The 19,376-nt window shown below is 61.5% G+C and overlaps 1 protein-coding gene across 8 annotated transcripts in view; it reads right to left on the reverse strand.

The window, feature by feature from the left end:
- The window catches only part of MPRIP (myosin phosphatase Rho interacting protein), a 72,889-nt gene extending 56,122 nt beyond the window's left edge, over positions 1-16,767 (reverse strand). For all 8 annotated transcript variants that reach the window (XM_032198051.1, XM_032198049.1, XM_032198050.1 and 5 more), the window contains exons 1-3: positions 16,633-16,767; positions 6,856-6,933; positions 5,816-5,881 (exon numbers count right to left, since the gene is read on the reverse strand). In XM_032198051.1, the coding sequence (XP_032053942.1) occupies positions 5,816-5,881; positions 6,856-6,933; positions 16,633-16,752 (264 nt within the window). In that variant the 5' untranslated portion in view covers positions 16,753-16,767. The remainder of the gene's footprint in view (positions 1-5,815; positions 5,882-6,855; positions 6,934-16,632) is intronic.
- Positions 16,768-19,376: the final 2,609 nt, after the last annotated feature.

Genomic DNA, 19,376 nt, shown 5'->3' on the forward strand with positions numbered 1-19,376 from the left:
AGCAGGGCCGTGCCGGCCACCAGGACGCCGTTCCCCCGTAGGATTCCTTTTACACAAGAGCACCACGGGTGCCCCGCGTTACCCAACCCGTAGCCCACAGCCTCCCGGTGGTCCTCGAGGACCTCAGGCAGTGGCCCCACCAAGGCTGAATTACGAATTACAGAATTACATCTAGCCCTGTAACGCACCCAAACGAGCCTTCTGCCTTCCCTGCTACAGCCAGGAGCTCCCCGCTTTGTTTCCCATTGCAATCTCTGTTTTCTTTTTCTTTTTTTTTTTTTTCTTTTTTTTTTTTTTTTAAATACCAGCAGCTGGAGCAACTGCCCACGGTAAATAGCAGGGCTCCCATCTGTCGCCTGCTGCTGGAGGGCTGCGCTTTGTCAGACGCTCTGCTCCATGTGCTCAGCGCGGTGGGACCCGGAGGAAAACCAGGTCCGAGGCCACCAGGGCACGCAGAGGGTGACGTTGGGGTGGCTGCGTGCTCGGCCATGGGTTGTGTCACCTCCCCATCGCCCTGACATCCCCGCAGCCGGGCTGGAGGCCACGGGGGCGAAGCCCAAATTGCCAGGAGTCACGAAGAAACGACCCCAGCTACGACAAGCGCCCGTATCGCTCCATCTCCCGTAAATTAGGGACAAGGGATTTAAAATCCAGCTCGTTTCCCTCATCGCTCCTGCGCGTGTCAGCGAAATAAAAATGCTTTGCTAACTGGAGGAGAACAAAAAGCAGAAGGGACAGAGCCATTTGCACCCGAGCCCGTTTCTCAGTGTGGGAGCACCCCCAGCTTCGCAGCTAGCCCTGCAGAAGACAATAAGCACAGCATTGTTTCCAGGAAGGAAGCACCTGGGCCAGGCCATCAAAGCTGCTCGCTAATTAGGAGGCCACTGGCTGTATCTCGCTCTCCCAGCTCCACTTTTCGTCCTTTCTGTTCACTCCCCAAACCTCCCACCAGGGCCTTTTGCTCTGGGACCCCTTCCCAGGAGGCTTTTGCAGGCACCAAGAGCAGGGCCAGGACACAGGCACGGAGAGAAGCTTCCTCCACTCACACCAGGGAAGACTGAGCAGGAGCAGCCAGCTCCAACTGCCAAAGCTTGCAGAAATCCCCCCAATTTTGGGGGTCCTGGCAGCGGTCCCATCGCTCAGCTTCAGCAATGCCCCAAGCAATGAGTTCCCAGAGCTCCTGGTGGGTTCACGTTGGGTTTTTTTCCCCAAAAGCAGTCCTGAAAATGAAGCACAACGCTCTCCAAAGACCCCTGAGCTCAGTCGGGGACCACCAACATTTATTATCTCTCCACATCCCCCAGAGCCAACGCACGGCTGCGCTTTCTCCCTTTCTCCTTTACACCCCAGCGCCAGGGAGCTCCTTCCCTGCAGCCCTGGAGGAGCACAGATCGCTGCTCCCCTGCTTATTTCCCAACGCTTCCCTATTCCTACTGCCTCAGCTCTTACACAAGCACTCAGCATCCCGTGCAAAGCCTCCCCGCCGAGCATCTTCCTTCCCCGGCAAACGCCTTCCTTTTCCCTGCTCTTCCCACCGCCGCTGCCCAGCTCGCAGCTGCTCCGCTCCAGCCCTTTTTTTGTTCCAGCTTGCTTGAAATCTGAACCGCGCTCCCGCTTGGAGCCAAGAGCTTTTTATGCTAAACAGAAACTGAAAGTCTCCCAAGATCTGGCGAGCAGAAGACGGCAGCAAAACCGTGGCTGCAGGGGGGGGGGGAGAAAAAGCTGCGTGCGCGAGGGAAGCGCGGGCTCGCCAAGCCTCGCGCTGCCCCTGCAGAGGGGGCAGGGAGGGTTTGGAAACGCTTAAATGGCGAAACGGGTGGAAAAAAAAAAAAAAAAAAAAAAAAAAAAAGGAAGGATGGAGAAGCCAGGATGTTTAAGGTTCGTTTTTAATCCCTGCCAATGAATTTGCATCCCGTGCCAAGACTGAAGTAAACTGCTTTGATCTAAAGAGGAGGGGAGAAGAAAAACACACACACACACACACACGCAGATTCTTGGCTTCTTGCAACAATGCAGATGACAAAGGAGGGAGCCACGATGAGAATTAGCACGGCGCAGATCTGCTGAGGGTGACAATCTTCAAATCTGCCCCTTTCTGCTGAAGGACGAGGAATTTGGAGGGGGGGTCGATTGGGAAATAATAACCACACGCGGCTCCGCACCACGGCATCCACGCGCGCGCATCCCTCCCTCGCTCGGATCCCCTGCCAGCCGCTGTTTTTCCTCCTTTAACCATTTCCCAGCCCCTCCATCCTGGCTTCAAGGGCCAGGGGGCTGTGTGGGGCTCCAGGTGTGACCCCAGCAGCCCTCTGCGTGGTGCCAGACCTCCTGTTTCCAAGCTGGCCGCTCTCCTTCCATTTACGCACCCACCCGGCGATGCCGGCGCTCTCCTGACCGTCCCCTCCCCACTCCCATCTCCTCCCCCACCACCCAGCCCACCCCAGGCTGGAGCAGAGACGTTGGCTCCATCCTATTTAGGCTCACACCACCACAAACAGGCCGATTTCCTGCGTTAGGAGCCCGGGATGGTTCCATGTGGCCGCGCAGGCCTTTTCCTCTGACCCAACGCCATGGGGCAGGATCCATCCCCAGGCAGGTGGGGGGAAAGGAGAGCGCTCCCGGTCCCCACGAGCCCCATCCACAGCATCCGCGGCGTTCCCATGCAGCAGGGCTCTATTTATAACCTCGGCAGCTAATTATAGGCAGCAGCAAGCACAACAAAAGGAGGCGACCGCTCCGCGATCTGCCTGCGCTCGCCACCACCCCGCAGCCCGGATGCCGTCCGCTCTCCGGCTCCGTCCCCCTACCCCGGCGCTGTTTTTGTGGCAGCTCCCTTGCTTCAGCCAAAATTTCCCCAAATCACCCCCAGCATCACGGTGCTGAGCTGCTCTCCTGCTGCAAGCAGCAGCGCAGAGCCCACGGGGTGTTTTACCAGGCGGGCTGAGCCCTTGCACAGCACAAAGTGGCATCTCCGGCATCTCCCCCCTGGAAGAATCGTGCCGGGATGGGGCTGCAGGGAGAGGATTCTCTCCCCATCCTGGCACAGGTTCTCCCTCATCCCCGAGCAGCAGGGCAATGCCTCCCAGCTGGCTGCTTCCCCACAGGCTGAGGGCATTGGGATATCTGAAACCGGAGAGGATAAAGCACCAAAGGTCTACGCTCCTCCTGGGCAACTGTTCCACCTCCGAAACAAGTCTCTGGATGCATCTGGCTTAGCTTATTTTTTTATTATTATTATTTTTAAACCACGTTTTAGCCTCAAACCAACCATGGGGAAATATCTAACAATGGGGAAACTGGGGAATGCATCTCCTGGGAGCAACAAGGATGGGACGGCTCGTGGCACTGCTGTGCTCCTCTCCCTTCCCAAAACTCAACATGGGAGTGGGTTCATCACCCATCAGCTGCTGCGGGGGGAAATATCAGCCCCTCTACACCACCCATCCCACACGGAGCTCTACAGAACGGGACAAGGAAGCCAAGGGGTGATACTGGTGGCTTGTCACGGGCACGGGACCCCCAAGGAATCGGGTGGCCGAGCCCCCCAGCAGCTGCAGGGAGGGCAGCAGGAGGGGTGGGCGGCCTCCGTATCCGCTGCCGTTTGTTTGGGAGCGAGGAATTTGTGCACGTCTGAGCAGGCTCGGCTTACCCAGGGCTCAGCAGAGCTGGGAACAGCCCCGCTGGCACGCTCCCTGCTCACTGGGAACTGGGGTGGAGGGGAAGGGGACACCACGAGCTGCTTCGCCCCCCTCGGGGGTCCCGAGGAGCCCTGCAGGGAGCGGGGGTGCTCGGGGCCAGCTGCTTTTTGCAGGTGCCTTACAACCACTTGGTCATAAAACCAGCACAGAGCAGCGTGTGGCTTCCAACTGTAAAAGGAAAGGGAAACAAAAAAAAAAAAAAAAGGAAAAAATAAATAAATTAAAAAAAAAAAAAAAAGCCAACAGCCCGGCCAGCGGCTCAGCCGAGGAATGCGGTGCCAAACCAGGCTCCTCCGGAGACCTCTCCGCTTCCAAACTCGGTGCCTTCCCCGCCCGCACGCCCCATCCCACCGATGGGATTCGGGCAGAATTTCGGGCTCCTGGGGCAAGGAGGAGGCTGCGGCCGCTTGGACCGTGCCCAGAGTTTTCCACCGGCCCGGCAGCGAGCCGTGAGAACCGCCGCAGCGCCGTGCCCGGAGGCCTGGCTCTGGCCTCGCTGCCAACTACGGCCCTTGGTCCCCTCCCAGCCCGCTTTCAGGGCAGCAGCTCATTAGCTGCTGACCCCAGCTTGCAAACAGATGTGCCCTTTGGTGACGAACACGCCGCTCGGGGCTGGGGGAGGAAGAAGAAGAGGCCGGGGCTGCCCGTGGGTACCTCAGCCCGGCGTCTCCGCCACTGCCGCCAGCCCGTGGGCTCCCCTCCCGATCCCACGCCTTCCTCCCCTCCTCCCCGCCTTTTAATAAGAGCAGAAATTGCCAAAGCCGCAAAAATTAATGTCTAACAGGTTCAGGGCAGAGCAATTCCACCCGCTCGCCCGGCTGCCTGGGAGGTCTCCGGCCAGCTGCTGCCCGGCTCCCGGTGCGCTGCGGCGGCCGCCCCCTCCGTGGGACCCCCACCCGGCTTCCAGGAGCACCCCCGGGGAGCACACCAGTAAATCGCCCCTGTGACAGGGCTGCAGGGCAGATCCCTCCCTGTGCAAAAAGCCAAAATTATCCTGTGCAAAGCCCCGGCCCCGTTGCTCCTCCTTGGTGGTGGAGGAGGTGGGGAGCCCCGGTGGGCTGCAGCGGCACCGTGCCACGGGCCGGTGCAGGAGAGCATCTCTGTACGGAGAGGTAACGCTCCTCTCGTGCTCTCTTTTTGTTGTTTTTTCCACTTTTTCCCTTCCCTGCCAGCCCAAGGGGTGTCAGAGACCTGCAGGATGCTCCCCCAGCCCTCTGCGTGCCCCCTGGGCGTGGGGACACAAGACCCAAAGGACAGGGCACGGGGCTGGGGCGCTGCCTGTCTGCTCCTGCCCCAGCGCAGCGGTGCCTGGGGCAGGTCACCCTCCCTGGGATGCAAAGCAGCAAAAAAAAAAAAAAACAACATAAACACGACATTTCCCAACACCCTTCCATGCCTCCTCCTCGTTATCAGGGCATTGCCCCACAGCAGCCAGCTGCACGCTGCCTTTCTTTGGTAGCACGATCCGAAACACCGGCCCAGCACCCGGCCAGGTTGCTGCAACGCTCAAACCCTACCGAGAGCCTCCACGCCTCCCATCCGAGGCATTTAAATTATTCACGGGACTTGGAGCGACCCCAGCAAACCCTACAAACAAACAAACACACACGAACAGGGCTCTCGCTCTGCTCCACGCACCCTCCGTGCCCCACGGTGCCCAGGGTGGGCACGGCAGGGCTGATCCCGCTGGGGGCTTGCAACAGACGGGAGAATTTCTTTCTTTCCTTCCTTCCCCAACCTCTCTTTTCGCAGGGATGCTGTTCCCAGGGAAGGTGTTCCAGCTGACCTACTTTCCACGGGCATCACTGTCTCCTTCCAAACACAGCCGAGACGATTCTCTGCCACCAAACCCCAGCGAGCACCGAGGAATGGGACAGGAAGGAGGCGTGGGGCACCCTGGGGACAGCACGCCGAGCCAGATGACGCCCCACCTGCACCAGATCTGCCAGCAGCACGCTCCCACTGCTGGTTTACACCAAAAACGAGTTTTCTCCAGCACCCTGCAATGCCTGGGCTTGGCCACAAAGCTCCAGGGGACGACAGGGACGTCCCCGTGCCACGCACCGGGAGCGCCACCGCCACCAGCGATGCCCCCGGGTTTGCCGGGCAGCACTCACCATCTCGTCGAGGGCGTAGCGCAGCAGCCCGTGCTCGTAGAGGATGAAGAAGCGGCGCTGCCATTTCTGCAAGAGAAGGCAGAGAGGAGGGTTATTCCCACCCACGGAGATGGAAAAAAGGCACCGAAATCCCCCCCGGAGCCAAGGGAACGCGTGACAGCGGGGCACGCACCCCGGTGCCTCCGAGCACAGGGCTGCAAAGAGAAGCAGTTGCCAAAAAAGCAAAGAGGAGCCCCCAGAGATGCAGGGATTGGCCCTGAATCCTGAATTGGTGACGAATTGCAGCAGGGTTTGTGCTCACCCCCACGGTGTCCCACACAGCACATTTGGGGTGCAGAGCGCATCGCTCGCTGCGCATTCGCTGCCTGGCTCTGGGGGCACCCAAGAAGAGGATGTTTTGGGGCGGCTTCCCCACCTGGTAACCCCACTCCACCCTTCACTGGGGCTGACCCCGAGCCACCTGGGTTAATTGTGCAGAAAAATGACCAGCGGCGGGCAGGGTGCTGTGCCAAACGCCCCCAGCAGCCCCATCCCCGGCCTCGCTGTTTGTGCAGCCGCACGGCACACCAGATTGGAGAGCTGATCTGGCTGGAAATCTGCCTTTTTGTGCGGGTGCCAGGCTGTTTTCAGCCCAGAGCAGAAACTGGTTGAGCAGGCTGAAATAATAAATAATAATAATATATATAAAAAAAAAAAAGTCCCAGATTCATAGCCCCAGTGCAGCAATTCTTATCTCGCTTTTCTCAGCCCGTCGGGCAAAGTCCAAGGTGCTCGGGGACAAGCAAAACTGCCAAGGATCTCTGCTCCTGGAGGGGGGGAAACAAAGTCCCACGTCCCCACGGTGTGCAACAAACAGGCCTGCCACCAGCTGTGACTCCAAATAATGGCACATAACCCGGGCTGAGGTCAAAACCTAACACAGGGAAGAGGTTTTATTATGGCTAGCAGCACCGAGAGCCTTTTGGGCACGTGACAGAGGGGTCCAGGAGCCTGCGTCACCCCCAGGGCTGCCCGCACCCACCCCGTGGGGTTGTGCTTACCCGGGAGCGATGGACGGGGTTGTCAAAGTCCGTTCCTTCGGGGGCCAGCAGCAGCCAGCCACCATAAATGGGTTTGGCCTGCAAAGAAACAGCAGAAAAGCGTCAGCTGGAGCCGCACGGGGGGCATCGGCACCGGGGGGCACGTGGGAGGGGAGCGCAGGAGCCTGTGTAAAGATGTGGCCGGGGAGGAGGTGGCTTCACGAGCTCCGGCTCCTGACCACGGGCAAATTCAGCCCAGGATGACTTTTTGGAGGCTCGATGGCAACTCGTGGTGTGTGTGAGACTGAGATGCGGGTTTGCAAAGACAAAAATCCACGCCACAACCAGCAACCTGGCTGCAGAGCACCGAGCTTCAGGCTGCAGAGCCCATCCTCACCCGCAGCCCCCCTGGCCGTCCGCAGTGTGCCCCTGCCCGGCAGAAAAATAAAAAAAACCACACGTGCTCCGAGGGAGAGCTCGCCCTTTTCCTTTTATTAATTAACAGAGGAAAAACCAGGCGGCGCTGGCGGCGATCCAGCGCGCGGCCAGACCCGGCACCCCCCCTCCCCGGCCGAGAGCCGAGCGGGCAGGAAGGTCAGAGCCTGGGGGGGGGAACACGGCTCGCTCAGCCACAGGCAGAAAGGGAAAAAATACCCGGAAAGAAATGCAGCACAGCACTGCCATTTATCAGCTGGGGGAGGGAAAAAAAAAAGGCTCTTTCCACCAGCGGTTTTGGTGAGGAGCCATCCGTGAGCTGGCGTGGATGCTGCGCCCGTGGTGCCCCCCCTGGATCAACGGGATGGTGAGATGGGGACGGGCACCAGGCACGGGGAGGGGGCACGGCAGCCCCCGCAGCGTCCCGCGGGCACCGCTCCTCCTACGGGACCTGAGCCAGCCCCATTCCTGGCAAGGGCTGGGGCCAATTCCTAGCGCAAGAGCAGCCCGGCATTGCCACACCGGCTCCGGGGAGAGGCCAGGAGGGAGGAAACCCGGGGCACATTCAGCTTCAGGATCCCCCCCCCGGTCTGAGGATGCTGCTTCCCACCACGAGCTGTCCACGGCCATCCACACAGCAGAGGGAATTTGTGTTCCCAGCACCCCTCGAAACGACTTGGTTAATCTTTTCTTTTTCTTTTTTTTTTTTTTTTACTCCTGAAATCTTAAGACTGTTTCCAATTCAGTACCTCCCCTAGATTCCTCCTGCCAGTTTCTGTGGTTTTGTAATGTTAAAAAAAAAAAAAAAAGAAAAAGAAAAAGAAAAAGAAAAGAAAGAAAAGTTTCCCCTCTGGAAAAATCCCTGCAAACAATAGAAGAAAACTGCCTATGCACCAAAAACTGTCAAACGCATGAAGCACTGAGTAAGCAAACTGGAAGCGAACCGGAGGAGTCGTTTTACTGTTTATAAAGCGGGAAGGAATAACAAAAATCTCTCACCCCCCTCCGCCGCGGGACGTATGGGCTTTAGGTGCTGCTCTCCCGACAGCTGGGAAAACACGGGTTGAGCACAGCCACCTCCCCCCTCTCTTTTCGAGGGGGTCCAAATTTTGGCAGAGGCTCCCCTGCTCCGTCCCGCGGCACCCACCTGGCCCCAAAATCCAGGGGGGGCTTTGCTGGTGCAGGGCAGCACCCGATGGGCACCTAACGGGGTCTGGGGACCCCCAGTGCCCCCCGCCCTGCTCACCTGGGTGCCGGAGCCCTGCTCGCCCGTGGTCCCCATGGTCCCCGGCCCCGTGTGGAGCTCCCCCGGCACGTCCCCACCCCGGGGTGCTGGTGACGCCGCCGAGCCCGTGCCCACGCCAGGACTTTGGAGCGGGGGCTCTGGGACTGTCACGGCCGCTCCCCGACGTGCCGGGCTGTGGCTGCGTCCGCCCACGCGGCCCGGGCTTGCGGTGGCTTTTCCTCAACGCCTCTTGCGCTCCCGGGGAGAAGCAGAATTGTGAAATCCCACGTTAATCCAGGCGACCCCGCTCTTACGGAAACGGGGCGCACGGGCGAGGGGTCTCCAAATTACCACGGGAAGCGCCCGAGGTGAGCCCCTGAGCCAAGCCCCCAAGGTGGTTTGGGAGGTATCACGTGCGCCCTTCGCCGTCGGGAACGAGGAAGAGGATGACAGCGGAGGCAGGACGCGGCGTCCCCGATGCCCAGCGCCGCCACGCCGAGGAACCTGAGGTGGCGATGCCACCGGGAGCCAAACCACCAGGGCACAGCCCTCCTCCTCGCCCCGACCTTTCTCTCCATGCCCCTGGGCACAGCCAAACCCCAAAAAACTCAGCCCCGTGCACAAACCCCCGTACCAAACCCCGTACACGGCACGGCACCCCCAGCACGCCCACGCCTGACACCTGGGGATGAAGCAATCCTGAACCACCTCCACCAAGGCCAGCAGCGAGCAGCCTCCACCCAGGCCTGCCGCCCTGCCCTACCTGCCCCTCAGCAGGCATCCTTTTTGCCTTAAAACTCTCCAATTTTGGCTCAGCCGGCTGCGTACAAAGCGCCCAGCACCTGAAATACACGACCTTAACACAGAGCGCGGTCGTTTCTTCACCGGCGTGATAAAAAAGCACCCCAGGACTATACTTATTCCAGCAGAAGCGTCCAATTGCGGATATTGAAACCAAAATAGCTGAAAGGTAGGAATTAGAGGCAGCCGGCGTGGGCAGCCCGGTTCCGTCTCCCCGCAGACGAGCGCTCGGCAGCGCTTTTTAAAGCCAAACCAACACAAGCCACTGCTAAAAGGCAATGCCCAGAGAGGGATGAGCCTAAATGAAAAGGAGACGACCGAAACGAGGAGAGAAAGCCTGAAATAAACCCATCGCACCTGCATGGAGCCTGCCCTGCTTGGAATAAACCTGCTCGATGCCGCCGTGGGAGCGGTGCCGTGCCAGGAGCCTCCGGCTTCCTCCGGAGCTCAGGAAAAGGAGGAAACAACGCCCAGCACCGAGCACGACTCGCAGCAAGAACTTCTCCCGGCCAAGCTGATCCGTCCGACCTCGTGCTGAGAGATGGAAGAAGGAGGCTGGGATTCCCGGGATGCCCCCCGGGATCTCGCGGGCTGTCGGATGGGGAGCTCCCGGCTGCTTTACCGCAGGCAGCAGCCTCGCAGGGTGCCGGGGTTGCTCTGTTTTCCCCCAAAAGCAGCACCCGGCGGGTCGGCGAGCCGCAGCACGGAGCCGAGCAGAGGGCAGGCGCTGACGGCACCACGGCGCATCCACTCCCGGGGTGGGGCAGGAAGAGGAGAGCCGGTTCCTCCGGCACGGCTCGCGGTGACGAAGCCGAACGCCCGCCGCCACCCGGCACGGGAGGTGCCGAAGCTGCCCCGGAGAGGAACGTGCAGCCTGGAAAAGAAGTGATTTGTGTGTGTGTGTGCGTGGCAAGGGCACCACCAGGGTGGGTGTATGGCCAGGTCGGAGCCCCGCAGCACCCCCGTGGTGCTGTCCCTGCGCAGCTTCTGGTGGCACCTCCGGGGAACACCCAGGTTCCTCCGATCCAGGGCAAGCTGCCCAGGTAGGGACGGTGCTTTGAGTGCCCCCCTCACCTCTCAGGTGTCACCACGTCTGTCTGTCCGTCTGTCCATCCACGGATCGCACCCAGAGGTGTGCCGGGCCGGAGCTGGCAGCAGGAGGAGCGGGAGGAAGCGGAGAAGGAAGCGGCCCCAGCTCGGTTTACAGCAGGCTGTCAAGCTGACGCTGCCCAGGCGCCCCTCTCGCCCCGCCGGCACAGCTCCCAGCAGCCTGGGGTTGGGTTTGATGGGCGCGGGGAGCTGCTCGGAGCCTCTCAAAGAGCGGGGTGACGCAGGGACCCCCGGGCAACGGGGTGGAGGAGGCGAGGTAACCCGCTTCCAACGGGCAGGAGGGGTTGTTGGAGCGTGCCAGCACGTGGAGCAGGGGGTTACGGGGCCAAACGGGGGCTGTGACACCAAACAGCATGCCCATTTGGCTGGATTTGTGCCTGCAGTGGTGTCCCTGCCCCGTGCACACGTGCCGTGAGCCTCAACCCATAAAACCACACACATTTCCCCAAAAAAACATCTCCTCCAAACGCCAGGAGCCACCTTCCAGGAGGAAGAAGCAACCCCGTGAGCTGGGGACCGAAAACCAAGTCTCCCTTTGTGGCCAGCCCCATGGCAAAGCACCCGGGTGCCCATCGGGGTGCGGGGACAGCGGGCAGGGTGGGGATGGGGTCCCGGCAGCCGGTCCCGACCCACCCCGGGGTGCATCGAGGGAAACCCGAAGCCATCGCCGGGAGAAGCCTCCTGGCTCCGAGCGCGTGGCGGGAGGGATAATCTGTTTAGGCTGCTGGCAGACGTAATCAGCCTGTCTCGGGTGGAGGCAGGGCTGGTTTTGTTCAGGCTCGGCAATTGAGTGGGAAGGGGAAAATTAAAAAATAATAATAATAAAAAAAAAAAAAGGACCGTTGCTGGAGAGCTGTAACCTCTGCCCGCGACGATGCTCAGCGCCCGGAGCCCTGCACCTGGGGGTCAGCCCCGTGGTTTTGAGCAGCTCTGCGAGAAAATAACAGCCCCAGCCTGGCCCTGGCTGTGTTTGAGCTCACGGTAACTCACATCCTGCCACCTTTTGGGGCTTAGCCCCGATATTCACCAAAGGGGAACCCCCCTGCTGCTCCCCGTGCACCTCTGGGTCGCAGCTCCCAGGGTCAGCACCCCCTGCGTGCCACCTCCCGAACCAGGGACGCGTTTTTTTGGCAAAGCCCTAGGAAAATATCACCGCCAGCAGCGTGCCTGCAACCTCGAAAGAGGAAATCCGGGCGGTTTCAGCCCCGCTCTCGGGTTCTGCACACCTCTGAGCACCGGAGAGCGTCACTGGGGCGGCCGTCACCCCGCAGGAATGGGGAAGGTGTTCGGGGTGGGAACGGGGTCAGAAAACCAAGCAGGCTTCCCGAGCACAGCTTCTAGGAACAGGCAGCGATCGTTTCATGCTCGGCGTGCTCCCAGCACGGCCCGCGGAGCCCTGCAGCACCCAGCCAGCGACCCCAGCAGCGCCCCCAATCCACACTCCAACCCCAATCCACACTCCAACAACCACCCCGAGGGCCAGGAAGGTGCAGCACGGCCCCGGCAGTGAAGCTGCTCACATCTGGGTTCCCTTGTTCAAGCAGTATTTCCCCTTTGCCACTTGCCACTTGGCGACGTGCAGGGGACATGGGGCCAAACCCCGACGCTTGTCGTGCCCCGGGCGAGCAGGGCCAGCACCGTGCGGCCACCTCTGCCACAAAAATCCCATTTGCACAGCCCGCCCGTGGCCAAAGCTGCAAATCAGCGGGGCCAGGCTTTAACCACCCATGTGGGACGAGGCCAAACCAGGCCGGGCTGCCCAGAGCTGACCCCAAAGCCGGGCGCTGCCCGGGCAGAGAGCTGCGTGGGCAGTGGGACCGATCGACTGGAGAAGCAGGAAGGGAAAGGCTGAATTCAGCCTTCGTGCCAATCCCTGAGCCCTGACCCCAGTCAAAGCAAGATTTTGGGGAGGCTGGCTGCAGTTTGCACAGGCAATTTATCAAGGGGCAGCGAAACAGGAGCAGAGGAGAGAAGGCAAGGGTCCTGCGAGCCCCGATCCCGCTCCCAGAGCGCAGTGTCCCCGCAGCGAGCAGGCTCGGAGCCACCTCCCACCCACGACGGAGCTCCCCCGGCGCCCTGGAGAAGCCACAACATCTCTCCAGAGTGCCGGCGAGGGGATTTATCGCTTCCTCGGGTGCCGGAGCAGATAAGGTGCGGCGCCACGCAGCAGCACAGAAGCACGCGAAGGGGCCGCAAGCAGCGCTGGGCACCGCCGTGTCCATCCCCAGGGCCACAAAGGGGGTCAAGAGCACCCAAAGCCGGCCCTAAACCCAACCCTATATCCCTCCCAAGTCCTCCCCAGCTTGCACAGTGCTCCCCAAGGCTGGGATGTGGCCCACGAGGGGCAGCCACCCAGGGACACCGGGACGCGTCCCCCCGGTCCCGAATTCCTGCTTGCTGCAGCGACCGGGGGAGGCGGGTTTGACATTTGCAGAGAATCTCCCCCCTGTTTGGCCCTAATAATTAGTCGATTAACGGCGGATTTTTGCAGCATGATACAAGCAGCCGGCAATGCACGCGCGGGGGCTGCTTTCCAGCAAAGAGGGGGCTTCTCCTCCGCCCCCCCAGGAGCAGGAGGGGGATGGCAAAAGCGTGCCCTGGACACAACCCCTCACCTCTGCTGCCCTTACAGCACCGGGATATGACCCCAACCCAACCCCATCAGGGCAAACCACCCCAAAACCCCTTTGGTTTCCCACTCTCTTTAAGGCCGGCGGTGCTGCATGGCACGAAGCGGAGTTGCTGTAGGGTCGGCACATCCCACAGGCAGCTCCCCAGCCTTCTGCTTCAGCCGTGGCTGGACGCAAGCCCTCTTCTTCCGTGACCCTAAGGGCAACGCAACACCCCACAGCAAAGCTCGGGGCGCTGGGGCAAAGGGCTCAGCTACAGGGACGATGCTCGGGGCGAGGTGGCCGGCACCGGGGATTCACCCGCTGCACCTAAGGCCACCAGTCGCCAGCCTCGGGGCTGTTTAGGACGGGAGGAAAGGGATAAGGTCCAAAAGGAAAATGGAAATAACCAAATTCGCTGCCGGGGCACCACGGGCCAGGGCAGGAGGAGGCGGTGGGAAAGTCTGCAGCACCATTTTCTAACTGGGTGGTCCTTCGGGCATCCGTGCCACGATCTCACAACACACACAAAAAAAAAAAAAAAGGAAAGAAAGAAGACACTGGTAGCTGGGAAGGCGTCCTCAAATTCCTCTATCTGTGCCAGTCCCCATGCCCCGAGAGAGCGCACGCATGGAGAAAATTAAAAGCAACTGCTTCACGCCCTGCTCTTCTTCCAATTCAGGCCAGGCGTAATTTGGAGGTTAATTCCCAGCCTGTTCCTGTTTTGGGGGGGCTTCGTTTTCCCTACGACCCAAATGCAGGGACGCTCACATACGCCTGGTCCTATATTCATCCCCCCACAGCCCTGCCAAGTCCCGGCTGCTTTCCTTGGGGCTCCCATCGATGGGGCCAGGCTCTAGACTGGCGATGGAAAAAGGTCACCAGGAACCCCAAAAAAACATCCATCCTACCCAGGCAGGCAGATCCACACAAGGGGTTGCCAGGAGGTTACAAGGGTCTGGGCGCAACTTGCCAGGAAAAAGGGAATTCCCACCAAAAGGGAATTTCTCCGTCGCTGGGAATGGGGCAGCACGAGGGGAGCTGGCGATGGGTGGCACTTGAGCAGCACCCCAAACCCCGCTGATGCTCCACGTCCCGGCCGGGCAGGGGCCGGATCCTGCCAGCAGCACCACGCATCGGCAGGGCACCGAGCACCCACACCGGGGCGCACGCAGCAGCAGATATTCCCCGGGGAAGAAGCGGATGAAATGCCTGACCCAGTTTTTTTCCGTGCCACCAGGGCGCCCCGGAGGCTTCAACAAGGTTTGGGGGCCAAGGACGCGTCACCTGCAGCCCCAGTAGGACCCAAGAAGGTGACAGGACCGCACGCAGCCACCCCAAATCGTGCTGACCCCCCCCAGCAGCACGGCCGCACACGAAAACAACTCGTGAACGGAGAGCTCCCGGGATTTGGGACTTAGCATCCACGCAGCCCTTTGAAGTTGGACGCGCTAAGTCCGATTACCATTAGGGAGCTGCAGCTCGTTAATCCCGATGTTTGGGGCCGGATCGCCCCCGGCCCCGCTCCGGGTTTTGTTCCCAAAGCCAGCGCCACCACCAAACATTTGGGACACTTGGCACAGGGGAGCAGGTCCCGGAGCCCCGGAGCACCCAGGAAGCCGGAGGGGCGGCTCCCGACACCCCCGCAGGGATTTTTTATAGGATAAAAAGCCAAAAGGGACACGAGTGCGTAAGTGCGAAGTACCTTCACCTTTCCTGCCAGCCAAGCGGAAAGGTCAGATGACTCAAAAGGACTTTTCCAGCCCGGCTCCGGGTGAGCCCCGCCGCGGCCCCTCCGCACGGGACGCCCCCTCCCCAAACCGGGCTTCTTTTAATAAATAAATAAAACCCCGTAACGATAATAAAAGACGATCCGGGGCCGGGAAACGAACTGTTAGCCCAAGGGGTGCACCCCGGGGGTCCTGGTGGAGGGAGGACACGGGGAGGGAGGGTGTGCGTGCACCACCCGCTGCCGGAGCCTCCATCTTCTCTGCAGGCTTCCCCGGGGCCGCAAGGGAGCAGCCGTATGGGATCGAGGTGTTCTCCCCCCCCACAAGCAGAGCCCCAGGCCCCAATCCTGCCTGCGGGGTTTGGGGCGACCCCGTCCATCCCTGTGGGGGCTGTCAGGGGTCAGCCCCCACCACAGCCCCCAGGGGAACAAAGCCCCCGAGGGGTCTCCTCAAACCACCTCGAGCCCCCCGGTGCCATCGGGCCCTACACAGCCGGCACTTTGACCCCCTAAAAAAAAAATATATTTAACATTATCGCATCCAAGAGGCGGCGAAACCCTACACGGGGCAGCACCAGGGGGTCAACCGGACCCTTTTTTTCTTTTTTTTTTTGGGGGGGGGCTCAGCCTCAGCACCCTCCAGGCCGGCTCCTTTGTCTGGGCACGGCGGCGACGCTCCCCGCCCGCCCCTTCCCGCACACACCACGGCATTTTTTCCAGTTACATTTTTTCCATATTAGCCCTCAGATTTCATTATGTCCCGCTCACCCCCCCACACACACACACACACACACCCCACACACACACACACACACCCCAAGCAATATGTCTGATCTCATTGCCATAATAGGATCGGCGGCGGTGGCAGCCCCCCCAATCCCAGCACCTTTCCGCATTGGGGGGAGAAAAAGGGGGAGAGCGGTGTCGTGTCCCCCCTAACACCCCCTCACCCCAAATCCTTGTGGTGTTGGGTGCCGGGTGGGCCAGAAAGGGGTCATGGGGGGGGGCTGCGTGAGGCCTGCCAGGAGGAAGAGGAGGGGAAGGAGGAGGAAGGCCCATTCCCGCCCCAGCCTGCCCAGGAACAGGCGGCGATCGCCTTCCGCTCCCCTCCCCGGGAAATATGGGGTGCTATAGGGCCGGGGGGCTGTGCCCACGGCACCCCGGGGGGGCTGGTTGGGTTCTAGATGAGTTTTTGTTCCCCATGACTTTGGGCATCTCCCGATAGCACCCATAGGATCCCCCCTAGCTGCTGCCACCCACCCCACACCCCAATAGGGGCAGGGGTCGCCCCCATGTACCCGTGACCCCAAAGGGAGAGGGGCACTGGGGTGGGACGGGGGACCGGTGGGTGCCTGTGGGGTGCTGGGTGTCCCGTGGGACACCCAGGTATGCATAGGGCCTGCAGGCACCCTATGGGACCCCTGGACACCCTATAGGACCAGGGATCCATGGGCCCCGTTGCTACCCATGGGGTCAGCAGGCGTCCCATGGGACCCATAACAACCCATCACCAACAGGAGCGGCAGCACCCATGGGACCCCACGCTATCCATGGGGCCAGCGGGCACCCCCTGAGACCCCCAGAGAACCCACGGGTCCCTCTGCCAACAGCGGGGCCAGCAGAAACCCACAGCACCCATAGGGCCGGGAAGCACCGACGGGACCCTACAGCACCCCTGGGAGCCTGGGGCCACCTGGGGGGCACCCATGGGTGCCGCCACCACCCGGAAAGCACCCATAGCACCCCACCACCACCTACAGGACCCCCCCACCACCCTAAAAGACCCCACATCGGGTCCCAACCCACAGAACCAAGCGGGGCGGTTGGGCACCGAGCAGCGCGGGGCGGTTTTTGGGGCGAAAAGCGTGGCTTTTGGGGTCGGCCCCCACCTGGTTGAGGTCCTCGTCGTTGAGCAGGTGGGACTCGCGGGGCTTGAAGCAGTTCTGGCACTTGCTCTTGTTGAAGATGTTGGCCTGGAACTTCCTGCACGGGTTGTCCTTGGCGGCCATGGTGCGCGCGCCCCCCCCCGCTCTGCGCGCCCCCGACCCCCCCCCCCCCCCCCTTTAAATCAGCGCCCCCCCGCCGGCCGCCCCCTGGCCACTGCTGCCAGCACCGAGCCCATGGCCGGATTTATATAAATATATATTTTTTTTTGGAGGGGGGGCGCCAAAAAGAATTTGGGGGGAGTTTAAAAAAAAAATAGGCAAAAAAAAAAAAAAAGGAAAAAAACAGAAAAAAAAAAACGGAAAAAAAAAAATGAAAAATAAAAAAAAGGAAAAAAAGAAAAATGAGAAATTGTCCCCCCGAAAATCGAAATTACAAAAAAAAAAAAAAAAAATCGGTGGAAAAACGGGAGCCAGGCGCGGCGGCCGCCCCCTCGGCGGGCAGCGCGCAGCACCGCGGGGCGGGAGCGCGCAGCGGGAGCGCGCACGGCCGCCCAGCCCCCGCCCGCGGGGCGGGGATTAAGGGGGCGTGGCCTAAAGGGGAGGCGGGCGTGGTTTAGAGGGAGGTGGGCGTGGCCTGGAGGCGCGGGCTGCGAAGCGCCCAGCTGGCGGGCTCGGGAGGGAGGGGCGGGGCGTGGGTGGAGATGGACGTGCGTTGTGGCCAATGGTGGTGGGAGGAGGTTGGTAACAATAGGGCGCTGCGGCCAATGGGGTGCAAGGAGAAGGGAGGGCGCGCGGCGGGCGGTGCTGACAGCTGGGGGCGGGGCCGGGGGGGGGGGGGCGCTGGGATGGGCCCCCCCCCGCTCTATGCATGCCCCCCCTGCACCCTGCAAAGCACCCACACCGAGCACAGCCCCCACACCGTGCACAGCCCCCCCGGCGTGCACCGAGGTCCCCCACACCATGCACGACCCCCCCCCATACCATACAGGACTCCCCCTCTACCATACACGACCCCCCCACACCATGCACGACCCTCCCAATACCATGCACGGAACCCCCGCACCATGCATGACCCCTCCCATCCCATGCACGACCCCCCCACACCATGCATGACCCCCCAGTACCATGCACGACCCCCCCATACCATACACAACCCCCTCCCACCATGCAAGACCCCCCCCACTATAAATTACCCCCCCATACCATACACGACTCCCCCATACCATGCACGACCCCCCCACACCATGCACAAGCCCCCCCCAGCATTGCACAGCCCCCCCGGCACCGTTCCATGCATTGGGACCCTCCCATACACCCCTACGCACAGCCCAGCACCCCCTCAGCCATGAAATGTGAGCAGCAAGGGGCTGACCCCCCCAAAATACCCCCCCAAATTGGGGGGGGGGCACACCCCAGCCCCCAGGTGCCACCCCCCACAGCAAAAACACCACTGTGGTAACCCTGACCCCATCCAGGTGGGCACGCAGAGGGGTCCCCACCCGCCTGGCCCCATGGTGGGGGGGGACAAACAGGGACAGGGGTGCCTCCCCCGCCCCGTGCCACCACCCTGGGGCCCGTGGGGAGCTCCTGTTTGCCCAGCAGGGCGATAAGGAACCGGCAGGGCGATAAGGGGGAGGCCGAGGGACCCACGGGTACCATGGTTGGGTGCCAGCCTTGATCCCGGGGGGCCAGCAGGGACATTTGGGGACACCGGGCGTGCTGGGGGGGGCACCATCAGGGATGGAGATGTGGCAACGCCAACCCCACAAGGCGACGGGGCGAGCGTGCCAAGCGGCACCTCCACACCACACCCCGACCCTTGTGTCCCTCAGGATGGCCCCCACAGCCCCCGCTGGCACCGGACGGGGCCCTGCTTTTAGGATCGGCCCCGCCGACCTCCTCACGGCCCCATAGGGACCAGGAAAAAAACCCGTGGGAGGCGAGGCCGCCGTCCCCTCAGCCAGGCGCTGCCCCAGCGTTTGATGTGGCACCAGGCCTCGGCGGCCTCGCCGCGCCGGCACCCGCCGGTAAATAGAGGCCGGCAGGGTTGCGAGCTTGTTTATTAATTTTTTTGCCTTCATCAAAGGCCTCTTTAATCATCCCTCAGCCCTCCTGCCACTCGGAGCACACACGGCGCGACGTGCCGCTGTGGGGACGGGATGGGGAAGGTTTGGGGTTGCCCACGGGGAGCGGTAGCACCGCCGTGTGCCCCCCAACCCCATATCGTCCACCCTATTAGCCCCGTTCGTGTGATGCTCCCAGCTCCCAGCCCTGTGCCTTGCTGCTTTGGGGTGGATTTCTCACCTTTCTCTTGACCCTAAAGCCCTAAAAGCGATGTGGCCCTCCTCCAGGCAAGGAGGGTGTTTCTCTTTGGGGATTTGCAGTCCCTGATGCCATCACCGTGGACCCAACACCCACCATCCACATGACCACAGGACACCCCTTTGGATTTCATTTTCCTGCCCCAATTCCCTGTTTTTCTGTCCCCCCATCCCCTGATGTTCCTGAATTATTCCCCAGCACCTCCCAGACCAGCGGTTCGACCCCCAGCACACCCATGGCAATGCTCCCCGGAGACTTTTGGCTACGGGGCTGGGGGAGAGGATCACGGGGGGACCTCTGCACCCCCAACTGATGCTCGGGGGACTCTGTGGGGTGTGTGTCCCTCCCCTGGGTGCCCAAGGGTGCTGCCACGACACACCAGGCAGAGCCACGGTGCCAGCATCCCCTCCCCGAGTGGTGCCACG

The sequence above is a fragment of the Aythya fuligula genome, chromosome 15 (genome assembly GCF_009819795.1).
Source record: "Aythya fuligula isolate bAytFul2 chromosome 15, bAytFul2.pri, whole genome shotgun sequence".
Lineage (NCBI taxonomy): Eukaryota > Metazoa > Chordata > Aves > Anseriformes > Anatidae > Aythya > Aythya fuligula.